We start from the raw sequence: 26,967 nt of genomic DNA, 5'->3' as shown, positions 1-26,967 counted from the left end.
GGGATTATAGGCGTAAGCCACTGCACCCGGCCTATGTCAGAATTTCTAAGGGCCTGATGAGGCAGGCTGTGTCTTTACCCCATCGGGCAAAATTGGGGTTAATAGTGAATGCAGCTATATTGCCTAGTTGTAGAAATAGCCCACCAGTTCTGTACCTGTGTAACCCTACACTGTATGTATGGGAGTTGACTGAGGGAGAGGTACTTGCTAGACTAGTATTGCTGCCTACGATCTAAACCGGTTCAGTGGCCTAATGTTCCTCCCAAAGGTGGGAAAGTTTGGGCATAAACAGTGAGAAGGAGGAAGAGTAGCTGAGAGTAAAGGAATGAATAAAAGAGTTATGTAACAAGTACTGTCAGTCATCCTAGCAAATTATTAAACATGTGGAGGGGAGTCTCTGATTTTGAAGTGCAGGTAACTCGGGGACCTGGTACTTGAGACTGGTGTCTGAAGCAGGGGCAGTACTGTGCAGTAATGTGGAACTGAGCCTGTAACCTGTGGGATCTACACAAACATCAGGAATTAGAATCAGATTTGAATTGAATTGGGCCAGGCATGATGGTTCACGCCTGTAATCCCAGTACTTTGGAAGGCTGAGTTTGGCAGATCACTTGAGGTCAGGAGTTCGAGACCAGCCTGGCCAACGTGGTGAAACCCCGTCTCTACTAAAAATACAAAAAATTAGCTGGGCATGGTGGCGCGTGCCTGTAATCCCAGCTACTCGGGAGGCTGAAGCAGGAGAATTGCCTGAACCCAGGAGGCGGAGGTTGCGATGAGCCGGGATCGCGCCATTGCACTCCAGCCTGGGTAACAAGAGCAAAACTCCGTCTCAAAAAAAAAAAAAAAAAGGAATTTAACTGTTGGACACCAAGTAATTGTCTGGAGAACTGAAAAACCGGTTTGTTGGTATCAGAAAACAACCCAGACAAACTTTCTACAATAAACATGTATTACTTTTATAATGAAAAATAGTAAAATAAACATTGTTTTAAGTGAAGTTAATATAATTGGAACACTGGATAAGCACCTTAAATTCTCGAAATTTGCTGATAATCTACAACTATGAAATGCAAATATTTGTGAAATTAACAAAACAGAATTACTCCTAACTAAACCCACAAATGCAAGTTTTCCTTGGAGCTGATTTCTTCTCCACACTAAGCCTTGCCATATCTACAGCACCAGAGTTTAGTTTGCACACTATGGCTCACCTCCTATGTCTTCATCTTCATTGACTGGGCCTTCTGTACTGTCCACATTTTCCATTTCATGAGATTGTGTTAAACTGTAGTCATTCAAAACCGCTGGACTTTCTAAAAGATAAAGGGAATTTTAAGTATGTGGTTCAACCTCAAAGGATTTTTATAAATATGTATTAAGTAGACCCCCATTTAACTTTCAGCCTAATGCAATCCTTTAGTCACAGATAGTACCCCTTCACATATACGCAAAAGGGTATATACATGAAAACTCTTGAGGTTTAGAAATATGCCCAGAGTTCACAGTGGCTCATGCCTGTAATCCCAACACTTAGGGAGGCCGAGGTGGGTGGATCACCTGAGGTCAGGAATTCGAGACCAGCCTGGCCAACAGGGTAAAACCCCATTTCTACCAAAAATACAAAAATCAGTTGAATGTGGTGGTGCATGCCTGTAATCCCAGCTACTCAGGAGGCTGAGGCAAGAAAATCACTTAAACTTGGGAGGCAGAGGTTGCAGTGAGCCAAGATCACACCACTGCACTCCAGCCTGGGTGACAGAGTAAGACTTCATCTGAAAAAAAAAGAAAAGAGAAAAGAAATATTCCCAGGGCTCATGTACCCTTTGAATATACACAACTTTCTTGAATATTTATTTCATCTGAGTTAAAAGGCACTCATGTTCCTTCTAGAGAAAAATTATCTCTCTGTTGTTATATCTCATGATATTCAGTAGAATGCCATTGCTATTTATGACAAAGAAGTACTAATATGTAGTGATGAGAAATACTGAGCCTGCACACACTGGCATAATCTAATTTAGGAAAGATGCTTTCCTAAGAGAAAGATCTATAAGCTTTCTGTATGCCAAATTCTGTTTTCCCCTTCTGTTCACATTATTATAAATGTGATTCTGTGGAAAACATACTGGACCCCAAGTTCCTTTATTTGTTTGAACATTTACTAAATGTTGACAAGGCTACAGATATGAATAAGTCATTAGGCCTGTCTTCAAGGAGCTCATACTCTGAGATATAGATAAGAGAACCTCACACTCTAACACATGGTAGGCTCAGACAAGGGATTAAATAAAGGAAATATAAAGTGTTATGAAAGTCCATAAGTGAAAGAGAGCAGACATAATAAAAACATGCTTAAATAAACAGCAAACTTGTTAAAAAATAAATTTAAGAGCAATGTATAATAAATATTGATAATACTAGAAGAAAAAAGGAACAATAGAGCTGAAATTATTTTCACATATAAGCATAGTAGCTTAACAAAAAGATGGTATCAGAAGAAATGAAGTGAAAAGTTACCCTCTTTCTATCTAACTCCTTCCCAATCTTCAATAAAATATTTGCTGAGTTCCTAATTTTTGACTATTAATACAAAAATAGTCAAAGACACTGAATCCTGTAGCACTGAGGCTGGGCTGAAGTAGAGAGGTAACTAGAAGCTCTGCAGTGGCACTCCTTTCAGCTGAGCCATGACCAAACACACACAGGAGTGAAACAGAAACACATTTCACAAAACCCATCACTAATGTGGTCACCACAAACTCAGTGTTTGATTTATGAATATCTAAAGTTTCTAATTTCTGCATATTATAATATATACTCTATGACCTTTATGACACTGTACTAAACAACGGTTCACTTTTCTCAAACCTGAAATGGCTAAAATACAGTGCACACCTGAACAATTAACGCCAGGTTTAGGTTCAATTAAAAGATATGATTGGCTGGGCCCGGTGGCTCACGTCTGTAGTCCCAGCACTTTGGGAGGCCGAGGTGGGTGGATCACCTGAGGTCGGGATTTCGAGATCAGCCTGACCAACATGGAGAAACCCTGTCTCTACTAAAAATACAAAATTAGCCAGGTGTGGTGGTGCACATCTGTAATCCCAGCTACTCCAGAGTGAGGCAGGAGAATCGCCAGGTTGCAGTGAGCCAAGATCATACGACTGCGCTCCAGGCTGAGCGACAGAGTGAGTCTCTGCCTCAAAAAAAAAAAAATTTTTTTGATTACAACTTACAGTAACACAAAAAGGCACTTCAGTGATAAATTCTGTAATATAATGTAAGTTTTAATGCACAAAGTAAGTTAATCAATGGAGGACACAGAAGTTATTTTTAGGAAATAAATTATTTTAAGTGTTCATAGTTTATTCTAAAGCAGGGATCAGTAAACTATGGCCTGAGGGACAAGTCTGACCATAGCTTGCTTCTGTGTGGGCCCAGGAGGTAGGAATGGTTTTTACATTTTTTAAGGGTTGTAAGAAATACAAAGAATAAGGTGGGACGGAGATCATATGTGGCCTGCAAAGTGTAAATATTTACTATCTGACCCTTTACAAAAAAGTTTGCAGACCACTGTTCTAGAGTAAAAATTGCAAGTCGTTCAAATACAAGCTACTATATTATTCAACAAAAACTGTCTTCAGAGCAATGAGCTGAAAAATTTAAAAAAAAGCAGTGATCAACATTAGGTAGCATATGTTTGGCCCTAAGATGCTAAAGAACTTACATGATCTAAATGGATGAGTTATTTTTCACCAGCAAGAGACAACCATATTTTAAAAAACACACATTTCCATAGCATTTTTACTACAACCAGAATAAGCACATTCTTCTTTCTTTGGTATTTTTAGTAAAGGTATATTTCTAGAGAGGAAAGACCTGATGTTACCTGTGGGCACAGACTGCTCCTGAGTGCTTTTCAGTTCCACATTTGTTTGTAGATCTGAAAAGAAAGAGGTTATAAATATTAGCTACTTAGGGTACATTTCTACAAGTTTGAGCATTCCAAATTTAATAAGGAATACCATTTCAGAAACCTCAGCAGCAGAATTCCTCTTTCAGAGCAAGACTACTCTTTCTCTATACTCTCCCTAAAAGCCTCTCAAAGAGAATGAAACAAAAAAATTGATGCAGCAATGTTACTCTAAGAACTTTCTGCCAGAGATCTACTTATACCAAGAACAATACACAAAAAAGTGGGTCCCATTAGAAATAATTTCATATATTTATTCTTCCCCCAATATTTTATTATGAACACTGTTGAACACATAGAAAAAAGGAGTTAAAAGTGGTATATAATACAATAAAATACTATCCAGCCATTAAAAAGAATAAAATCATGTCACTTGCAGCAACATGGATGGAAGTCACTACGTTAAGTGAAATAAGTCAGGCACAGAAAGACAAATATCATGTGTTCTCATTCACATGTGAGAGCTAAAAATGTTGATCTCATGGAGACGGAAAGTAGAATGATAGGGTATGTGGGTGGGAATGGGGGATGAAGAGAGGTTAGTTAATGGGTAAGGCATATAGTTACATAGAAGTCATAAGCTCTAATGTTCGACAGCAGAGTAGAGTGACAACGATGTATTTATATATTTAGCTAACAACGATGTATTATATATTTCAAAATAGCTAGAAGAGAGGACTTGAATTGTTTCCAACACATAGAAATGATAAATACTCAGGTGATAGACACACCAAATTCCCTGACTTGATTACTGTATATTCTATGCATGTAACAAACTTTCACATGTACCCCATAAATATGTAAAATAAAAAATAAAATAAAATAAAGTGCATAGTTGAACACCCATTACTCACCTTCTGGATTCTACAACTAACATTTTGCTATTTTTCCTTATCACATATCTTTCTACCCATTCATCACTCAATCCATTCATCGATCCAGCTTTTTCTATGCATTTCAAAATAAGTCGCAGATATCAGTATACCTTAGTCCTAACATTTCAGCATGATTATTATTAACTAGAATTCAATATCTGATTACAAGATTTTAAAAGGTAAAATTTACATACAATGAAATGCACGGATGTTAAGTGTACCATTCAATGAGTTTTTAAAAATGCATATCCTCATGTAATGCAAACCCCTATCAAGATACAGAACATTACCATCATCCCAGAAAAGTTTCCTCACATCTCTTCCTAGTCAATTCCCACCCACAAACTCTAGAGACAACTACTGTTTTGATTTTTTCCACCATAGATTAGTTTAGCTTATTTTAGAACTACATAAAAACAGAATCACACAGACATAAGGTATAAATTCTTTTGCCTGAGGCTTCTTTCATTCAACATAATGTTTTGAGTTACATCCATTCTGTGATGTTTATCAGTAGTTCATTCTTTTTTATTGCTAAGTAGTATTCCATATGAATGTCCCAGTTTGTTTATCCTTTCTCCTGTTGATGGACACCTAGACTGTTTCCAGTTTGGGCTATATATAAATCAAACTATTATGATATTCCTTTTTGAACGAATAAACTTCTAAATTTTAGAGTAGTTTTAAATTTATGGAAAAATTGCAAAGATAGCACAGAGAGTTCCCATATACCCCACACCCAATTTCCCCTATTATTAAAATCTTATATTAGTATGGCACATTTGTTGTAATTAATGAACACATATTCATACATTATTACTAAGTATTCAGATTTCCTTAGTTTTCATCTAATGTCCTTTTTCTGTTGCAGGATCCCTTCCAGGATTCCACATTACATTTAGTCATCTTGCCTCCTTACATACAATGAAATGCATTAGGCTTCTCTTGGTTGGGATGGTTTCTCAGACTTGCCTTGTTTTGATGATCTTGACAGTTTTGAGTACTGGTCAGGTGTTTTGTAGAATGTCCCTCAATTGTGATTTGTTTTTCTCATGATTAGACCAGAGTATGATCATCCTTGTACAAGTATTTCTGTGGTCATATGCTTTTGTGTCTCTTGAGTCAATACCTAGGTGTGAATTACTGAGTTAGAGGGTAGGAGGCATACATCTATTTTTAACACAGTTAAACTAGAACTTGTTCAAAAGTGATTTTTCCTTTTTTTTTTTTTTTCTTTTTTTTTTGAGACGGAGTTTCCCTCTTGATACCCAGGCTGGAGTGCAATGGCGCGATCCCGGCTCATCGCAACCTCCGCCTCCTGGGTTCAGGCAATTCTCCTGCCTCAGCCTCCTGAGTAGCTGGGATTACAGGCATGCGCCACCGTGCCCAGCTAATTTTTTGTATTAGTAGAGACGGGGTTTCACCATGTTGACCAGGATGGTCTCGATCTCTTGACCTCGTGATCCACCCGCCTCGGCCTCCCAAAGTGCTGGGATTACAGGCTTGAGCCACCGCGCCCAGCCCCAAAAGTGATTTTTCCTTTCACTTTGGGCTTAATTGGCTCTGTTTCTACCCTCTTAAGGTGAAATTTTAGTGACTGACTTTATTGCTTTCTTCTTTTCTGATTATAAACATTTAAAGCTATAAGTTTTCCTGTAAGCATTGCTTTAGCTGCATCTCAAAAATGCTGTTTTATTTTCATTATAATTCAGTTCTAATTTCCCTTGTGACTTCTTTGATCCACTGGTTATTTATAAGTTTAATTTCCAAATATTTGGGGGAATTCAAGGATCTTTAGCTAACTTGTTATGAATTCAAATTCCATTGCACTACAGTCAGAGAACACAGTCTGTGTGATTGTAGTCCTTTTAAAAGTATTAAGACTTGGCCGAGTGTGATGGCTCATGCTGTAATTCCAGCACTTTGGGAGGCTGAGGCAGGTGGATCACAAGGTCAGGAGTTCAAGACCAGCCTGGCCAATGTGGTGAAACCCCATCTCTACTGAAGATATAAAAAATTAGCTGGGCATGGTGGTGGGTGCCTGTAATCCCAGCTACTCAGGAGTCTGAGGCAGGAGAATTGCTTGAACCAGGGAGATGGAGGTTGCAGTGAGCCAAGATCATACATTGCACTCCAGCCTGGGCAACAGGGCAAGACTCTGTCTCAAAAAAAAAAAACAAGGTATTAAGACTTGTGTTCTTGGTGAATGTGCCATGTGTAGTTGAGACGTATGTCATCCTGAGGTCAGCTGCCATTGATTTCCTTTCCTCTTGAGTATGGGTCACATTTTCCTGCTTCTTCATATGACCACATAATTTTTGATTTTATGCTGGATATCATAAATTATATATTACATAAATTCTGAATTATATTTGGTCCTCTGAAGCATGTAGGAATTTTTCTTTGTTTTACTTTTTTTTTTTTTTTTTTTTTTTGAGACAGAGTTTCGCTCTTGTTACCCAGGCTGGAGTGCAATGGCGCGATCTCGGCTCACCACAACCTCTGCCTCCTGGGTTCAGGCAATTCTCCTGCCTCAGCCTCCTGAGTAGCTGGAATTACAGGCACGCACCACTATGCCCAGCTAATTTTTTGTATTTTTAGTAGAGACGGGGTTTCACCATGTTGACCAGGATGGTCTCGATCTCTTGACCTCGTGATCCATCCGCTTCGGCCTCCCAAAGTGCTGGGATTACAGGCTTGAGCCACTGCGCCCGGCCCTACATTTTTTTTTTAAGAGGTAGGATTTTGCACTGTTTTCCAGGCCTGAGTGCGGTGGCATGATCATAGCTCTCTTGTAACCTTAGATTCCTGGACTCAAGCAATGCTCCTGCGTGAGTCTCCTGAGTACCTAGGACTACAGGTGTGTGCCACCACATCTGGCTTTTAAAGTTTTTGTAGTGACAGACTCTCACTATGTTGCCCAGGCTTGCCTTGAACTCCTGGCCTCAAACAATCCTCTTGCCTCAGCTTCCCAAAGAAGAGCTGTGAGTATAGGCATGAGCCATCATGCCTAGACTTTTTGGTTTTAATTTTCTTTCTTTTTTCTTTTTTGAAATGAAAGATCTCACATATTTATTACTGAGCCCAGCCAACTAACATGTTCATAACAGATTTAGAGAAAAAATATATATATTCCCAATAAAACATGTCCAACTCTCCAGATAGTGGTGACATTTTCAGCTTGATATGGTAACATCATTGTGACCTTCAGACAGCATAATTTTTATTTTTTTTTTGAGACAGGGTCTTGCTCTGTTGCCCAAGCTGGAGTGCAGTGGTATGACCTGAGCCCTCTGCATCCCAGCCTCAAGCAATCCTCCACTTCAGCTTCCTGAGTAGCCGGGACTATAGATGCGATCACAGCTCACTGCAACCTTGACCTCCCTGGGCTCAGGTGGTCCTCCCACCTTTGTCGCTCAAGGAGCTGGGACTACAGGTATGCATCAGCATGCCCAGCTAATTTTTGTATTTTTTGTAGAGAAGGGGTCTCGTCATGTTGCCCAGCCTGGTCTCGAACTCCTGGCCTCAGGTAATCCTCCCACCTTGGCCTCCCAAAGTGCTAGGATTATAGGTATGAGCTACCATGGCTGGCCAGACTTCTTACTTTTTAAACCATGCAACTAACTTGCCTTGGTTTAAACTCAAACTCTGTTTCATCTGTGGTGGGCACCAGCTAGGGTGACCAAATGTTCCAATAAGCCTGGATTGAGGGGTTTTCTAGAACTTTCTACATCCCAAAGAAACTGGGATGAGTTAGTCACCTTTGCAGAAATATAAATCTGTTTAGTTATTTTAGCCTCAGATGGGCTATTTAGAGTGTTACTCCACACATTAGTGGATCAGCCAAAGAACTTATATCCTAAAGAGCCCTCTCTGGCTTTCTCCATTCTAGGATGTCTCCCCTCACTTCCAAGCTGCTGTGGTTGCTGTGGTTTGATAAAACCGTGGATTTTCTATCAAAGTTTTAGCCACTTGGAAGCTGAAATGAGGGCCTGCCCTTGGATAAAAGGACATAAAACAGGCTGCTTCTGGTCATTTTTCCAATGCTTTCAGGTGATAATTTTTTAAATATTTTGTCCAGAATCGATCATTGTTATCTGTGGAAAGGTTGGTTCAATAGGAGGTACTATTCCATTACAGAAATTAAAACTCTCCTTTTGACTGTGATCATTTACTCAAAACTGTTTAGAATAGTATGGATTTAAAATGGTCTATGGAGTAATCAGGTCATACTCCAACTTTTAGTTTAAAAAATACAATCACTGGCCAGGTGCAGTGGCTCACGCCTGTAATCCCAGCACTTTGGGAGGCCAAGGTGGGTGGATCACGAGGTCAGGAGTTTGAGACCAGCCTGACCAACACAGTGAAATCCTGTCTCTACTAAAAATACAAAAAATTAGCCGGCGTGGTGGCACTTGCCTGTAGTCCCAGCTACATGGGAGGATGAAGCAGGAGAATCACTTGAACCCAGGAGGCAGAGGTTACAGTGAGCCGAGAACGTGCCAATGCACTCCAGCCTGGGTGACAAAGCAAGACTGCATCTCAAAAAAAAAAAAAAAAAAAAAAAATACAGTCACTGTATTTACATTGTATTCTAATTTAAAAATTTTAATATGCTAGCCATTAGAGGTTAGCAACAAAGCATAAAGGCAGAAGAAATCGATATAGTTTTAAAATAAGCAAAGGGGCAGTTTGGCATGGGGTGTCAAAATCCAAGCTGGATGAGAGAAATATCCATGCAATGAATAGGGGCAGCCCAGGGTAGGAGACCAGCCAGCATGAAGAGTGTGTCCATGCATGGGAGGCAGTGTGAATGAGGTAAGGAGGGTTTCAGGCTAGGTGTGGTTGCTCATGCCTGTAGTCCCAACATTTCGGGAGGCCAAGGTGGGCAGGTTGCTTAAGCCCAGGAGTTCAAGACCAGCCTGGGCAACATGGCGAGACCCCATCTCTACAAAAAAAATGCAAAAATCAGCCAGGCATGGTGGCACACGCCTGTAGTCTCAGTTGCTCGGGAGGCTGGGATGGGAGGATCGCTTGAGCCCGGGAGGTCAAGGCTGCAGTGAGATGAGATGGTGCCACTGCAGTCCAGCCTGGGCAACAGAGAGACTCTGTCCAAAAAAAAAGCAAGTTTCCACGTAGAAGGACAGACAGCATGAAAAGTTAGAGCCCAACCAGCGTAAGAGGAAATGCAGGAAGGAGGACTGCCTGACCTGGACTGTTAGAGCCTGAGAGGGAATGAACAGGGCATCCAAGCTAAGGAATAGGTCAGCATGGGGAATCAGAGCCTGAACACAGTGAGGAGGACATCTATGCATCTATGGGGGAGGTCTGGTGAGGCTAAACAGGGTGAGCAGGGCACCCACATCAGAAGAGTCGGGGCAGCCACCCCCACTGGAGCCTAAATGGAATGAGGAGAACTTCAATGCATGAGAGTAGTCCAGTGCAAAGTACCAAAACTCGAGTGCAGTGAAGAGGGCATCTACATTTCAGGGGCAGTCCTGCATGGAGATGTCAGAGCTCAAGCAGTAGAGAAGAATGTCCACACAGAGTGGAGACCACAGTGTGGGATTATCAAAACCAAATGAGTCAAGGAGAGCAACTGTGCTGAGTAGGAGATGTCACGTGCCAATGGGTAACTAGTTGTATTACATAATGGAGGACTGCTCAAAGAAGTAAATACAATAAGGATAATGAGAACCAGGTTTCTCTGTCAGAGAAGGGACTTACAAATATGGAAACCTGTGGTACTCTATTGCAAGTGGATGTACTAGCAAGAACTCATGGCTTCTACTATGTATAAAAAGATAGGCCAGGCAAGGTGGCTCATGTCTGTAATCCCAGCACTTTGGGAGGCCAAGGCAGGAGGATTGCTTGATGCCAGGAGTTCAAGACCAGCCTGGGCAACATAGTGAGACCCTGTCTCTACCAAAAAAAATTAAAATTAGAAGGGTGTAGTGAAGTGCACCTGTAGTCCTAGCTACTCAATAGGCTGAAGCAAGAGAATCACTTGAACCCAGGACTTTCAGGCTGCAATGGGCTATGATGGTGTCACTGCACTAAAGCCCAGATGACAACAAAGCAAAAAAAAAAAAAAAGATATAAAATATATATGTAAATGTGTGCATATGAGTATACATAAATATAGTCCCTTTCCCTGTCCATTGAGAGCACTTAAGAACAGTGAAACTACAATAGTTTCTAGATATTAACTTCTAAATATTATTCTCCATTTAAAAGAACCAGGCTCCTTGAAGAAATGGTTTACTCCAAGTTGGGCATAGTGGCTTACTCCTATAATCCCAGCACTTTGGGAGGCTGAGGTGGGTGGATCATTTGAGGCCCACCTCAGCCTCAAGTGTCTAAGACAAGCCTGGCCAATATGGCGAAACCCCATCTCTACTAGAAATACAAAAATTAGCCAGGCATGGTGGCGGATGCCTGTAGTCCCAGCTACAGAGGTGGCTATGGCATGAGAATTGAAAAGTATGAGTTGGAAACATTTTGCTTTGTCAGAAAGCAAGGAAGTGCTCACAAAATGAAAAAGATATCTTCAAAGGATATATCAGTCATCTTGAAGGGGTTTCCATTAGCCAAATCTGGGACAAGGGAGCATAATAATAATAATAATATTAGATTATGACCCATTTAAAAAACAGAAATTCATGAGTCCATTCTGATATTAACTAAATAAATTGAAAGTCTGATGACAAATGGGATATTCATGTAGTTTCAAAGTGCTTCTCTCCAAAAATACTTATAAATTACAAGGTTGAAAGAAAAGATCACCTATATAATGGAAAAGTCTGTTTGATATCACTGTAACTGATGAAGTTACATGTGATCATCATCAGTAATGGGACAAATAAAAATTATGTGCCTTCTGATAGTGAGTAGAACACAGCATCACTTCTGTGATATTCCTGCCAAATATGCAAAACACCAATCAAACCATGAAGAAACAACCAAACTTGAATTTGCAGGGATACTCTACAAAGCAGCTGGCTTATAATCCTCCAAAGTTTCAAGGTCATGAAAGACTGAGAAACTGTTCCAGACTGAAGGAGAGGAAAGAGACATGACAATTAAAAGCAATGTGTGATTCTGAACCGAAATCTCTTGTGTTAAAGAACATCACTGAAGCAACTGGAGAAATCTGAATGGGGTCTGAGGATTGAGTGGTAGTAATGTATCAGTGTTGATTTCCTGGTTTTGATGATTTTATTGTGAAGGCAGGGCACATACTCTAACGCATAGGAGAGGGATAGAGCATCGTGTCAGCAACTTACTCTCAAAACTTACAGAAAAAAAGTTTTTTGTGCTGTATTGCAACTTTTCTATAAGTTTGATAGTGTTTTTTAAAAACGCTAACTATGAAACTTTCAACTGCATGCTAAAAGGATTCTTAATGGGAGGGAAAAAAGAAAGAAAACTAGCTCAAAGCTTTCACATGAGCAACCTTCATGTGGGAACATCTTTTAGTCACTACACAGCTAGATGGCTTTTGATTTGGTAAACTAAAGGCAAAAGGTCTTGGTCGCCTGAACCTTTTAAACCCTCTGACATTTAAATAGCTCTCAGTAATTTTTAAGTGTCCTTTGTGTACTGTAAATAACACCAGAAGAAACTGAGTGTAGTTTCTAAGAGAAAAATGAGATTCTGACTACCTTAGCATTCATAACTTAGAAGGGATAGGAAAACCATCTATGATCAGGCCACGTGAATATTCTTCTTAGCTACTAAAAAATAGTTAAAACACAATGACAAGATAGATTGAAGTACATTTCCCCACCAAATTTCAAGGACTTTTTAAGAACATGAAGCCCATTCAAAGATAGGAATGGATCGATGGTGAAGGAACTCCCAGCTGAAGACCAGAAACTTGATGATATTTCTAAATGCAGCAAAAAGTCTTAGTTTTCAATAAATCATTTTGTAGCTTCTTTACATTTCAGTCCCCCCTAACAAACCCACAAAAAGTTTCCATTTGATGGGGTCTACTGTGGTCTTTTTTATGTGCAGGCAGTCAACATAGCTTTGAAATATTTTCCAAAAGAATACTCTACAAAGCTAAGTAGGAAGAGTCTCTATATTACTTTTGATAGACATATAGTTTCCTGTACTGATGTTCATACATATCTGGGGCAAATGATGGAAGAATCTTGGAGGGGGTTAATTTTGTTGAAATATCAATCTCATCAATTTTCTACATTTCTCCTGTTATTTGAACAGGGAAAGCATGCTCCTGCCTCAAGGCCTTTGCATTTACCCTCCCTACTAACTGTAATGCCTTCCTCCTAGAAGCCACTCGGCTCAATTTCTCTTTTCATCCAGGTATCTGCTTAAAAGTCACCTTTTCAAACAAGCTTTACCTAATTACCCTACGTAAAATGTCATCCTTCATTGTCATTTTCTTTCCTCTTACCTTGCTTTATTTTTCCTCATAAAATTTCTTTATTATCACAATTGTTCATTTTTTAAAATCTGTCTTTCCCCACCAGAATGTAAGCTCCATGAGAACAGGGATGTTGTCTGTTTTGTATTGCTGTATCTTCAGCCCCCACACTAGTGCCTGCTCATGATGCATACTCAATAAGTATTTGTTGAATGAACAAGTGAAGTTTTATATCTCTATTGTTGATCCCTATAAACACTCTAGATCAAGGTTTGCAAACTATGGCTCACTGCCTGTTATTGTACTGCCTGTGAACTAAGAATGGTTTTTACATTTTTAAATGGTTTTTAAAAATGAGAAGAAGACTATTTCGTGGCACTTGAACATTTTATAAAATTCAAATTGCAGTGTTTATCAATATAGTTTTATTGGAGGCTAGGCACGGTGGCTTATGCCTGTAATCCCAGCACTTTGGAGGGCTGAGGTGGGCAGGTCACTTGAGGTCAGGAGTTCGAGACCAGCCTGGCCAACATGGTGAAACTCTGTCTTTACTAAAAACACACACACACACAAAAAATTAGCCAGGCTTGGTAGCAGGCGCCTATCCCAGCTACTCAGGAGGGTGAGGTAGGAGAATCACCTGAACCCCAGAGGCGGAGGTTGCAGTGAGCTGAGATGGCTCCATTGCACTCCAGCCTGGGTGACAGGACAAGACTCCGTTCCCTGCACCACCCCGACAGAAAAAAAGGTTTTATTGGAACACAGCTAAACCCATTCATTTACATATTTTCTATGGCTGCTTTTGTACTGTTACAGTATCAGCCAACTGAGTAGTTGTGACAGAGACTATATGACCTGCAAAGCCTAAAATGTTCACTATTTAGTCCTTTACAGAAAAGGCTTATGGAGCCCTGTTCTAGGTCTATTACTAATACTTAAATGGTTACTTTCAAAACCCTGCATTGGAATTTCAAGAGAAAGTTGTGGTTTTCATTGATGCAGTAATCAAAGAAATAAAGAATTTAGACAGCACCTTTCATACAAAGCACTTTACAAATGTCACTGACTGAAAAATTAATGTGACTTTTCAGAGGGTAAAAATATTCACCACAGTATGCCAAATATCCAGATAAAATATTTTAAAATGAACATACATGTTTGTACACAAATATATACTTAGCATCATGTTTTCATCATGAGTTTTTGGTATCATTAGATAAAACCATTTTCTTACCTCATTTAAAAGCCAAAGTTGTAATCTAGCAGAAAACTCTAGTTAACACCTATTTCATTTGTCTGTCTGCTCTTCCCACAACTAAATAACCAATCTCCTGGTATGTTTTAAGGTTTAATTAAAACGTAAGTGTTTTTCATTAACACTTTAACACATCTTCTAAAGGACGCAACTATTCATTCTGTTACTGAGATAGCTGACATATACATTAGACTGTAAAAGTTAAAGGTTAATTCTTTTCAGTGTTCCACAGCACTGTCCCATTCGTAGCTATTCGCAGCCATACTAGCAATCTCAAATTGTTTTCTACCATTATGGAAAACAAGCCTTTATCACATGCTTACTGAGAGATGACAATTTCAAATTTGTTTTTAGGCTTTTAGATTCTATTTTCATTGACAACAATACTATATAAATTTTTTCACCAGTTAGTTTTTTTAGGATACCAAAGTTGTATTTTTTTTCAGAGATTCTAACATTTCATGTGCTGTAAAATGAAAGGAGACAGATTACAAACAAAATTGAGGCCTGGCGCGGTGGCTCACGTCTGTAATCTCAGCACTTTAGGAGGCCGAGGTGGGCCAATCACCTGAGGTTGGGAGTTCGAGACCAGCCTGACCAACATGGAGAAACCCTGTCTCTACTAAAAAACACAAAATTAGCTGGGCGTGGGAACGCATGCCTGTAATCCCAGCTACTCGAGAGGTTGAGGCAGGAGAATCGCTTGAACCCAGGAGGCAGAGGTTTCGGTGAGCCAAGATCATGCCATTGCACTCCAGTCTGGGCAATAAGAGCAAAACTCTGTTTCAAAAATAAATTAGAATTTAAACTTGGAAATGGCAGGAGACTAGTTAATTGAGATTTCATGAAAGTTCACATATGAATGCTTTACCTATAAGTTCAAATATAAATTATCTATGAACAAAACCAAATATTTACATTAGCAACAAAAATGTGCAATCATGTTTTAAATTCGAATGGTTATAAAGTTGCCTTTATTTCTACTACTGTACTATTAAATAATTACCATTCAATTAAGAATATTAGCTAACAAAATTTTCCTCTTAATTTCAGAGATCAGATTTCTACTCTATGGTCTGTTTTCCCACTAGGAAGTATAAGCACTAAAGGAAAGCAAAATGTCAAGTCTCAGAAAGAATCCTGTATTGAGTTTGCCAGCTGCCAGCACCTCTGGTGTCTGACAGCTGCCAGAAAGCTGTCTCTGAATGTTGATATTTCATTCTGTCTTTATAATAGTAAATGGTGTCCTTTATACCCATACCTCTTTTAAAAAAAGAAAAAATTTCTCTTATCTAAAATGTTTACTTTTACTTTTTAACTAAAAGTTTTAGAAATTGAGGCAGTGATTACAAGAATGTTTTCACAACTGCACCATTAACACCTGGGACTGTAAATGTGGCAGAGAAGTGTTAGCTGTTATTTCTACAAAATCCTTTATCAGTTCTCTTTATTACCATCATAAATAATCATTCCTCAAATTCCATCAGCACAAGAACAGTTCTGTAGGATGAAAAATGATCCCTATAACCAATGAAATCAGCACGTTAGAATTGAAATTATTATAGTGACTAGCTTACCTCTCCTTCCTCTGGCATCTGATGATTGAATGTCCTCTAATATCCCCCTACTTGGGTTGTACAGCCTCTGCTTGAACACTTTGAATAATACAGAAGTTATTCCTTTCCATTTCAGAAAAACTCTAGTAGTTAAAAGCATTCTTTCTTAAATATAGCTGAACTCAAATTTCCTGAAATGTCTATTTCAGGTCCTAGTTCAGCTTTCTGGGAACATACAGGATAAGTCATAGCTCAGATGTTACCACTCAGTTTCCTGACCATGGTGAGAACTTTCTTCTGAACCTGTTTTTATTTGCCTGTGGCTCTCCAAAAACGTGGCATCAAGCACTCGGCCTAATGGTGCAATGAGATTTTTTTCTCACAGCATTTCTGGGCGATAAATAGGGGCAATGGTATTTATCATTTTCCCCATTTTACAGACAAAATCCAAGACACAAATAATGACAGAAAACATAAAAGCCAGTAATTGCTTGAGGGCACAAAGTCAGTGACACATTGAAAAGAGAAGCAGGATTTGTCTCTTGAGTTTTACTGTTGCTTCAGAGAATTTAAATCATATTTCAAATGCCTTCCTATATAGGTTATAGATTTTAGAAGGCCAGAACTAGAAGAGATTTTAGATCCAATTAATTTCAAACACCTCAACTGACTGTGCGTTATTGCTGATTGAGGGGAAAGGAAGATAACAAAAACAAAGACATGCGTTAAAGTGAGAGTAATCCCTTCGATCATGAAATACTTCCTTCCCTATTTCCTTAGACTAAGGTAAATGTTAAGAAACATCAAGACTACTTGTTTAAAAATACCAGATCAAATACAACCATGTTACTATTCCAGTTCTTCCTACCTTCCCCACTTAAAAAAAAAATTAAAGTGTTCCATTTTGTCTCCTAGATTAAGTGTTTAATGAGGAAATTGTAGACTGTGAGGCATAGGTGAATTGCTGACAACTGTAGTTAAAACAACAAAGTCAGTGTCTAATGCTATTTTCCTTAAAAGGTCAGTTACCCTTAAGTTGTAGAAAAAATATATATATTCCAATTTTACCTTGTATATCACATGCTACCAAATGAACATGCAGAGAGAAAAGGAAAAATGGGCATTCCATGTCATTGCTACTTTAAAAAGATGTTTCTGATAAAATGATTGAATCCAACATATTGAAATGAAGACTTGTTTTATAACTGTAAAATGCCTAGTTTTGTAATTGTAAAATTTATCAATTTTGAAGTGGGCAACAGAGCTAAATATGAAAGTTAAAATAATCAAACTTCTGGAGAGAAAAACAGAACATTTTCATGGTCCTGGCGTAGGTATAGATTTATTTTTCTAGCCGGGCACGGTGGCTCACGCCTGTAATCCCAGCACTTTAGGAGGCCGAGACGGGTGGATCACAAGGTCAAGAGATCGAGACCATCCTGGTCAACATGGTGAAACCCAATCTCTACTAAAAATACAAAAAATTAGCTGAGCATGGTGGCGCGTGCCTGTAATCTCTGCTACTCAGGAGGCTGAGGCAGGAGAATTGCCTGAACCTGGGAGGCTGAGGTTGAGGTGAGCCGAGATCACGCCATTGCACTCCAGCCTGGGTAACAAGAGCGAAACTCCGTCTCAAAAAAAAAGAAAAAAAAAAAAGATTTATTTTTCTTTTCTTTCTAGAGACAGGAAGACTCCCACTCTGTTGCACAGGCTGCAATGCATTGACATACGTAACTCACTGCAACCCTGAACTCCTGGGCTTAAGTAATCTGCCCACCTCAGTTTACTGAGTAGCTAGGACTACAGGTATGCATCACCACCTTCAGCTAATTTTAAAAAAATTTTTTGGAGAGATGGGGTTCATTATGTTGCCCGGGCTGGTCTTAGAATTCTTGACCTTGAGTGATCCTCCCACCTCACCCTCCCAAAGTGCTAGGATTACAGGTGGGAGCCACTGTGCCCAGGAAAGAATTCTTTATCAAGATATAAGCAGCACTTAGTCACCAAAAAAAAGCTGATAAATTAATCTTCATTAAAATTAAGAATTCTATTCATCAAATGGATTAAGAAAAATAATCAAGTTACAGACTGGGAGAAAGTATTTGTATTACACATCTGACAAAGTACACATTCCTGGCCAGGTGTGGTGACTCACGCTTGTAATACCAGCACTTTGGAATGCCGAGGCGGGTGAATCACCTGAGGTTAGGAGTTCGAGACCAGCCTGGCCAACATGCTGAAACTCTGTCTCTATTTAAACATAAACAAAACTTAACCAGGTATGGTGGCAGGTGCCTGTAATCCCAGCTACAGGAGGCTAAGGCAGGAGAATCACTTGAACCTGGGAGGCAGAGGTTGCAGTGAGCAGAGATCATGCCACTGCACTCCAACCTGGGCAACAGAGTGAGACCTCATTTCAAAAAAATAAATAAATAAACCCCACATTCCCAAAATATAAAAATGCCTACAAAATCAACAAGAAATGACAACCCAATTAAAAAAAAATCCAGCTGGGTGCCATGACTCACATCTGTAATCCCAGCACTTTGGGAGGCTAAGGTAGGTGGATCACCTGAGGTCAGGAGTTTGAGACCAGCCTGACCAACATGGTGAAACCCTATCTCTACTGAAAACACAAAAATTAGCCGGGCGTGGTGGCAGGCACCTGTAACCCCAGCTACTCAGGAGGCTGAGGCAGGAGAATAGCTTGAACCTGGGAAGTGGAGGTTGCAGTGAGCTGAGATTGCACCACTGAACTCCAGCCTGGGCAACAGAGCAAAACTCCATCTCATAAAACAAAACAAAACCAAACCCTAAATGACCAGAAGACCTTAGATACTTCAGGAAAGAGGATATCCAAATGGCAATAAACATAAGACACTGAATGTAGTTACTCATTAGGAAAATGCAAATTAAAACCTCAATGAAATACCACTCACTACACACCCATAAGAATGGCAAAATTTGCAAATATGTAGGGCATACTTGGGGGGGGAAAAAGAATGGCAAAAATTAAAAAGGCTGATAATAGCAAGTGTTAACAAAAAGACGTAGAACAAGTGGAATTCTCAGACATTGCTCGTGGGAGGGTAAACTGATCCAACCACTTTGGAAACTCTTTGGCAATACGTATCAAAGCTAAACATACACCTACGTTAGAACCCAGAAGTAGTAGTTCTAGGTGTCTCTCTGTGTGTGTGTGTGTGTGTGTGTGTGTGTGTGTGTGTGTGTGTGTGGAGAGAGAGAGAAAAGGAGAGAGTCTTCCTCTGTCATCTAGGCTGGAGTACAGTAGTATGATCATGGCTCATTGCAGCCTTCACCTCCCAGTATTGGAACTACAGGCCCTCACTACAACACCTGGCTAATTTTTGTACTTTTTTTGTAGAGACAGGGTTTCACCGTGTTGCTCAGGGTGGTCTTGAACTCCTGGGCTCAAGTCATCTGCCTGCCTCGGTCTCCCAAAGTGCTGGAATTGCATGAGCCACCATGCCTGGCCACCTAGGTATATATTCAAGAGACATGAATATACATATATCTACCAAAAGACATACATAAGAATATTTGTAATACAGTCAAACACTGGAAACAATCAATTGTCCATCAATGGCAGAAGGTATAACTTGTGGTATGTTCATACTATTCAATAATAAAAGAGAATGAACTACTAATAAAAATAACAACAGATGGATCTCAAAAATCTACTGAGGAAAAGAAGCTAGACCCCAGAAAAGCATATACTGTATAATTAATTTACATGAAATTCAAAAACAGGAAAACTATCTATGAGGATAGAAGTCTGAATAGTGATTAATTTGGGGCAAAGGGGGAAATTCACAATAAATGGACACAAGGAAACCTGAGGTGATGCAAATGTTTCATATATTGATCTGGAAGGTTGTATAAAGATGAAAAATAATAAAGCTATATACAAAAGATATGTGCACTTCAATTGTATGTTATTCCTTAATTTTTAAAAAATCCATTGAACACTCATACATCCCCAAATATCCAAATCCTAAACCCAAGAAATGCAATTATAACAGTATCTTCTTGCTTTTGAAAAAACTTTGAATTTCAAGAGTTTCTCATGATTCTGCTACAGAACTTTTATAAGTTGCATCTACACCAACCAACAACTGAATGGGCTCCATATATAGCTTTAAAAATCATGTGGTATGGAAATTGATTTATATGTCATGCACGAACTAAATATGAAGATTTTTTCAGTGATCACTAATTCCCCAAACTTCCCGGCGAACTGGGATTTCAAAATGTTTCAATATTGGTATTTTTCTTTCAATAAACTTAAGCTACCAATAGTATAAATGTCACTCATCTTTGGAAAACAAAAACAAACAAAAAACCTCTTTTAATCCACATTTCCCTCCAGCAACATCCCACTGATTTTTCTTCTTCACCCTCATAGCTAAACTTCTGGAAAAAATGGTCTGTAATCAACGTTTCTACTTCCTCTATTCCCATTCCCGCTTTAACCACTTCGATTTGGTTTCCATCACTACCACTCCACAGAAACCACTTTGTCAAGGTCACTAGCAAGTGTTATGTTGCCAAAACCAACCACACTCTTTGTCCTTATCTTGCTTGATTTCTCAGCCACATTCAACATAGCTGATCACCCACTCCTTCATGAAACATTCTCCTTTCTTGAATTCCGTTATACCACACTCTGCTGCTGGTTTTCTTACTGTCTCAGTGGCTGCTCTTTCTCTTTTGCTGGCTTCTTCTCCTCTACCCGACCAAATGAGACATGCCTCCAGGCACTATCCTGAGTGCCCTTCTCTCAATATATTCTCTGTTTAGGTGATCCCATCCATTCCCTTGGCTTTAAATATCATCTATGTGCTGAAGACAGCCAAATTCCTATCACTAGCCAGACCTCTTCTTTAGAGGAGAGGTCCCTGACCCTGCCTCCTTCCATTACTCTCCATGTTAGCATTCTTTTTATTTATTTCATAGCACTTAGCATAAATTTAATTATTTCAATTGTTATTATTTGTTCTTTGGTCTGTCTTCCTTACCTTAAATTCCATAAGGGCCAAAGCTTTGTCTGCCTTGTTCACCACTGTATTGCCAGTATTTTGCATATGTGGCACAAAACAGGTATTCAATAAACAGTTTTAGAATGAAGAATGAAGACTTCTGACTTTTGAATTATATTGTATAACAAATGTTGTATTACAAAATTAATCAAAATCAAATGTTATAAAACTGTCTTGTTGAACTATCTTTTAGAATATTAAACAATAAAAAACATAGGCTAAGTACATATGTGAAGATGACCCACCACTGATGCAATGTATGCTATCAGAGTGATGATAGGTTTTGCTGATACTGTTCAAACTGTAGGCAATGCTTTTCAACAAAAAATTTTATTTAAAATAAACAAACTCTCAATTGTAACATAAAGGTGAAATAAATCAAAGTAAATAATACTCTGTATTTCAAAATGTAAATGCACCACAATTATTCCAGAAGATAGAATAATAAGGTAGATAGATGCATTTGTAGAATCACCATGAATGCAACAACTAAATGCAGAAGGATGCATGTTGAATCAATTAAAAAAAAAAACAAGGAAATAAAATTTAAAAAACAAGAAAATAAAGCCATGGATTAAATGAAAAACAAGAATAATAATGGTAAAAGGGGCTAAGCTCTAAATAAAAAAATCATCCTTTCTCAATGTACATGGTAATTGCAATCCTAGACAATTTAGAGTGTAGAAACCCATGCAAAAATGCTTCATGTTTGAACATAAAATGGAATTAGAGCCTAGAAGTCATTAGATAGCACAAAATTTCACTATCTTTCAGAAAAGGGAGGTATTCCTCTTAGAATGAGGGATGGCTTCCTAAAGGTGATGCCATTTGAAATAGACCATAATAAATGAGGATTTTAGCTGGCATGATTGTGGTGCAATTACAGTGTCGGGAAGTCAGGAGAAGTTGGTTTGGGTTGGAGAGAAAACTAGTCCAATTTTGGACTTGTTGAGTTGGAAGAACAGCATTAGAAAAATGGGGAGTGACGGAAAGCAATACCTGAACAGGGAACACTAAGCAGTCTAGAGTCACATTAGAGGACAGAAGATCCCACTGGAAAGGTACTGAAGCTACCTTGTGGAGTATCTTAAATGGCCAACTAAAAAATATTTAAAATGGTGTTTAGTAGAATAACTTGATATTTTAGGAAGATCATTCTGGCAGCAATCCTCAAAACAGATTAAAAGAGGCAAGGCAAGTCGAGCTACAGAGTTACTAGTAGGAAAAACATGACTAAATCAGTAGTTTTCAAAATGTGTTCTATGGAATCCAGGGTTGCAGACGGCTGCCACAGGTGCTGAACTATCACAAGGGGAAGACAGGCTTAGCAGTGGTCTCTTGTTCCTTCTCCAGTTTCTCATTTGAAACATTACACTTGCATCTGATCCCACATAAGATTTTGGTGTAAATGGTGTTCTGTTGCAAAACACAAGTTTTTGTCTTGTTTTTGCGTCTAGTCCTAATACTTGTTGAAATGTGAGACTAACAGTGAAATACCTCAAGGTCATCAAATAATCATCAAGTATCACTGTGTAGAGTAGTAGTTATAAAAGCTATAAGCACTACATGAATTCCTAATATCAACTTGTTCAATCATGATTTGTCCTATTATATAGATTGGATCTCTCTTCCCAAATTGGATTATGTGTAAACGTTTTCTAGTTGTTTAGGTCTGGGCAACTAAGTCCATACTAGGCCATTGATATTTGCAATGGATATCTGCAAGTCCTTTGAGAATCTCCAAATTCCTTTTATTGAGATGTGCATACTATGCTATTGGCTTGGCACACTTAGAAGCTATGTACTTGTTTGTTCATCCTGGTCTCCCAGCCCTACTAATTCAAACTGAAAAATTAGCCAGATGGTGTTGGCGTTCACCTGTAATCCCAGCTACTCAGAAGGCTGAGGCAGGAGTGCTTCACCTTATTATTTCAGAATAGTTTTTAATTAAACTATTCCCAGAAACTTGAGAAATGCTGATAAATAATCTTTGCTTCAAAGTTGAATCACACAAATATTCAACATTCATTTTATTTAATTCTGAACATAAAAATCAAATAAGAAGTGCCCCAACCTTATCATAAGCATTTAAAAGATTTATAGTATACAATGATGATGTAACATGTATTATAATATACAATGTATATTGTATGTACATAACAAGTATATTATAAATCTTTTAAATGCTTGTAAGGTTATATGTTACATGTCCTTGTTAGTGAGTAGTTGATTACCATACTGTGACAAAAGTATGTCCCAAGCACCTGAGCCTGAGCCTTTATAGGCACTTAATTAAGTACAGGGAATTAGACAGTAATATTCCTTTTTTTTTTTTTTTGACACAGAGCCTAGCTCTGTTGCCCAAGCTGGAGTGCAGTGATGTGATCTCTTACTGCAACCTCTGCCTCCCAGATTCAAGCAATTCTCCTGTCTCAGCCTCCTGAGTAGCTGGGATTACAGGCTTGTGCCACCATGCCTGGCTAATTTTTGTATTTTTAGTAGAGACGAGGTTTCACCATGTTGGCCAGGCTGGTCACAAACTGTTAGTAATATTCTTACTTAAATAATTTTACAGCTGGGCATGGGGGCTCATGCCTGTAATCCCAGCACTTGGGAAGGCCAAGGCAGGTGGATCACCTGAGGTCAGGAGTTTGAGACCAGCTTGGCCAACATGGTGAAACCCTGTATCTACTAAAATTACAAAAATTAGCCAGGCGTGGTGGCAGTCACCTGTAATCCCAGCTACTTGGGAGGCTGAGGCAGGAGAATCCCTTGAACCTGGGAGGCGGAGGTTGCACTGAGCTAAGATCGTGCCACTGCACCCCAGCCTGGGTGACAAGAGCAAGACTCTGTCTCAAATAATAATAATAATAATTTTACATGAGAAAATATGCACAGGAGAAAAAATACCAGTACAATACCACAATTTTACTCATTATGTTTATAAAATTTTAATATTTGGCAAAAAATCTCATTTTGAGGTCAGAGGATAAATTTATACACTGATAATCTTCAATACTTTAAAGTTTGGAATTTTATGTGAAATTCAAATAAAATTTAAATTAAGTTGGCCCCTGAAGCATATTTGTGGAACTGCCTACACTGTATGCAAGCATAAAAATCAACTATTAGTGATTGTTAGCAGTTTAGATCAAGGGATTTCTTAACTAAGACACAGAGGTAGATGACAGCAAAAATGATTACTTGTTAAATATTATAAAAATTAGTTACTTTCGGTTTTCATACTGGACAATATTTCCCATCAGTTATGATTTAATTCCATATCCATAAAAATGTTATAGGTTGGTGAGAGTGATCTTTTTCTCATATCCACAGACTACCCTAGGAAACAGGAAATTGTTCTGACATGCCAAATATTCTGGTAAATTAATAGTCTCTCTAATAGACATTACTTCTTAAATGAACTGATGTTGCTGTGATCGAGAATTCAAATTAAGTGAAGTTATGTTCAACAATTTTAAGAATCAAAACATCTATTGTGAAGAAAAGGTTTATTGTGGAAACTGTACTTCACTAAAATAAAGAATGTACCAAAATTATTAAATAAAGCCAAAAGTTAGAAGGCATTGTGTTATGTGGGGGGCATGGATTAGAAAAATGGCATTATTTACCTGCTGGATTTAGCCAATACTTCAATCTCTTCTACTAAACCTTTAACAGTACCTTTAACAAATTAATCAGTGAAATTTACCAGTTTCAATGTCTTTATTTTCCTTCTTCCCTTCATAAAAGCTGGGCAAGTAAAGAGTCAAATGACCAAACACACAGGCAACTCATTCATTAATTTATTTAACAAATATGATCGCAGTCCTACTATGTGCTGGGATCCCTAGCTATTCTTGGTGGCACATGCCTTTAGTCCCAGCTACTCAAGAGGATGAGGTGGGAGGATTACTTGAGCCCAGGAGTTTGAGACCAGTCTGCAATGTAGAGAGACCCCCACCTCAAATAATTTAAAAAAGAGAGATCCCTAAACTTTGGAAATTAACAGTCTAGAAGGGGCTACAGGTGTATTAATCACCAAAATAAACAAGAAACCTAGTTAAAAGAGTAGAAAAATAATGGTTTTATACTGTTTCATCAGGACACTATTGAAATGTTTTCTATTTCTTATTTTAAAAGTTTCTTCCCTTGGCCGGGCATTGGTGGCTCATGCCTATAACCTTAGCACTTTGGGAGGCCAAGGCAGGATAATCTTTTGTGCTCAGGAGTTCAAGACCAACCTGGGTAACACAGCGAAACCCTGTCTCTATTTAAAAAAGAAAGAAAGAAGTTTCCTTTGTAAACCCACAAATAACCTGATGTGCCAAAAATTTCATCTCTAAGAACATTACTAAGTACAATTTGTGACATGTCGCCAATTCCATTGTTATAAAAAAATCACACGGTAAGCTGATTTTAAGTACTGATAATAAGTAGGAAGAGTAATGCTCTTTGTTTCACGTCCATTATCAAGTACCTAGTCTTTTTTTTTTTTTTTTTTTGAAACGGAGTCTTGTTCCATCACCCAGGCTGGAGTGCAGTGGCGAGGTCTTGGCTCACTGCAACCTCTGCCTCCCGGGTTCAAGCAATTCTCCTGTCTCAATCTCCTGAGTAGCCGGGACTACAGGAACCTGCCACCATCAAGTATCTAGTTTTAAAATATCTCCTGGATTGGACACATATTTAACATAATATGGTCATATGGCATTGGTATCTAATATAATATGGTAACTCCATATTATTTTTATTTACTCTATACCACTTTGAACTTAAATTTTTTGTTGTTGTTGAGACAGGATTTCACTCTGTTGCCCAGGCTGGAGTGCAGTGGCGCGCTCATGCCTCACTGTAGCCTTGACCTCCCAGGCTCAGGCCATCTTCCTACCTCAGCCTGCCAAGTAGCTGTTACTACAGGCATGTGCTGACACGCCTGGGTAATTTTTGTACTTTTTGTAGAGTCAGGGTTTCACCATGTTGCCCAGGCTGGTCTTAAAGTCCTAGGCTTAAGCAATCCGCCCACCTCAGCCTCCCAAAGTGCTAGGATTACAGGTGTGAACCACCACTCCCAGCCTCATCCTTATGATTTCTAATTATCATAAATGTATCAGTTAATATGGAGCTAAATTTAATAAAGCCTATACAGCAGAGCACATTCTATGCCCTTGTGATGTGTAGGGTCTCTTTTCAAAATAATTAATGAATCCTCAGGACAAAAAACATTCATTGAGCACCTACTACTGGCAAGTTTCTGTGTTAATCACTCAGTTCTTCTCATACGTGGTCTGGAACTATAGCTTGACATGTGAGCCAACTGTCATTGGACATCTATCTAGGCCAGATGCAGTGGCTCACTCCTGTAATCCCAGCACTTGGGAAGGTTGAGGTAGAAGGATCACTTGTGGCCAGTAGTTCAAGACCAACCTGAGCAACATAGCAAGACCCCCATTTCTACAAAAAATAAAAAATAATAAATCAGCGGGTCATGACAGTTTGTATAATAAATTAGCAGGTTATGGTGGTGCATGCCTGTAGTCCTAGCTACTCAAAAGGCCGAGGCAAGAGGATCGTTTGAGCTTAGGAGTTTGTGGTAGCCTGAGCAACAGAGCGAGACCTGTCTCTAAAAGAAAACAAAGTTAGATGTCTGATAAAAGATCTACCAATAATCTTTTAGTCCTAAATAAGTGTATATATATACATCTATATATAAATGAAAAGTTTGTAAGAATGTATTTTAAAAGTATCACTTAAAAGTGTATGCTAATTTTATGGCATCATCTATATCTTACTGATTGAGAAAACAAATTCTGCTCATATTCAATGGATATTTTAATGAACTAATTGTGATCCTGAAAT

The 26,967-nt window shown here is 38.7% G+C and overlaps 1 protein-coding gene across 2 annotated transcripts in view; it reads right to left on the bottom strand.

Annotated features, from left to right (window-relative positions):
- Positions 1-26,967, bottom strand: part of IKZF3 (IKAROS family zinc finger 3) — a 94,436-nt gene that overhangs the window by 63,708 nt on the left and 3,761 nt on the right. For both annotated transcript variants that reach the window (XM_012451980.2, XM_012451981.2), the window contains exons 2-3: positions 3,890-3,943; positions 1,212-1,313 (exon numbers count right to left, since the gene is read on the bottom strand). In XM_012451980.2, the coding sequence (XP_012307403.1) occupies positions 1,212-1,313; positions 3,890-3,943 (156 nt within the window). The remainder of the gene's footprint in view (positions 1-1,211; positions 1,314-3,889; positions 3,944-26,967) is intronic.

This window comes from Aotus nancymaae, unplaced genomic scaffold, assembly GCF_030222135.1.
Source record: "Aotus nancymaae isolate 86718 unplaced genomic scaffold, 86718_ANA_hifiasm-v0.15.2.pri h1tg000089l, whole genome shotgun sequence".
In the NCBI taxonomy this organism is placed as follows: Eukaryota; Metazoa; Chordata; class Mammalia; order Primates; family Aotidae; genus Aotus; species Aotus nancymaae.
This window is presented reverse-complemented; position numbering and strand designations above follow the sequence as displayed.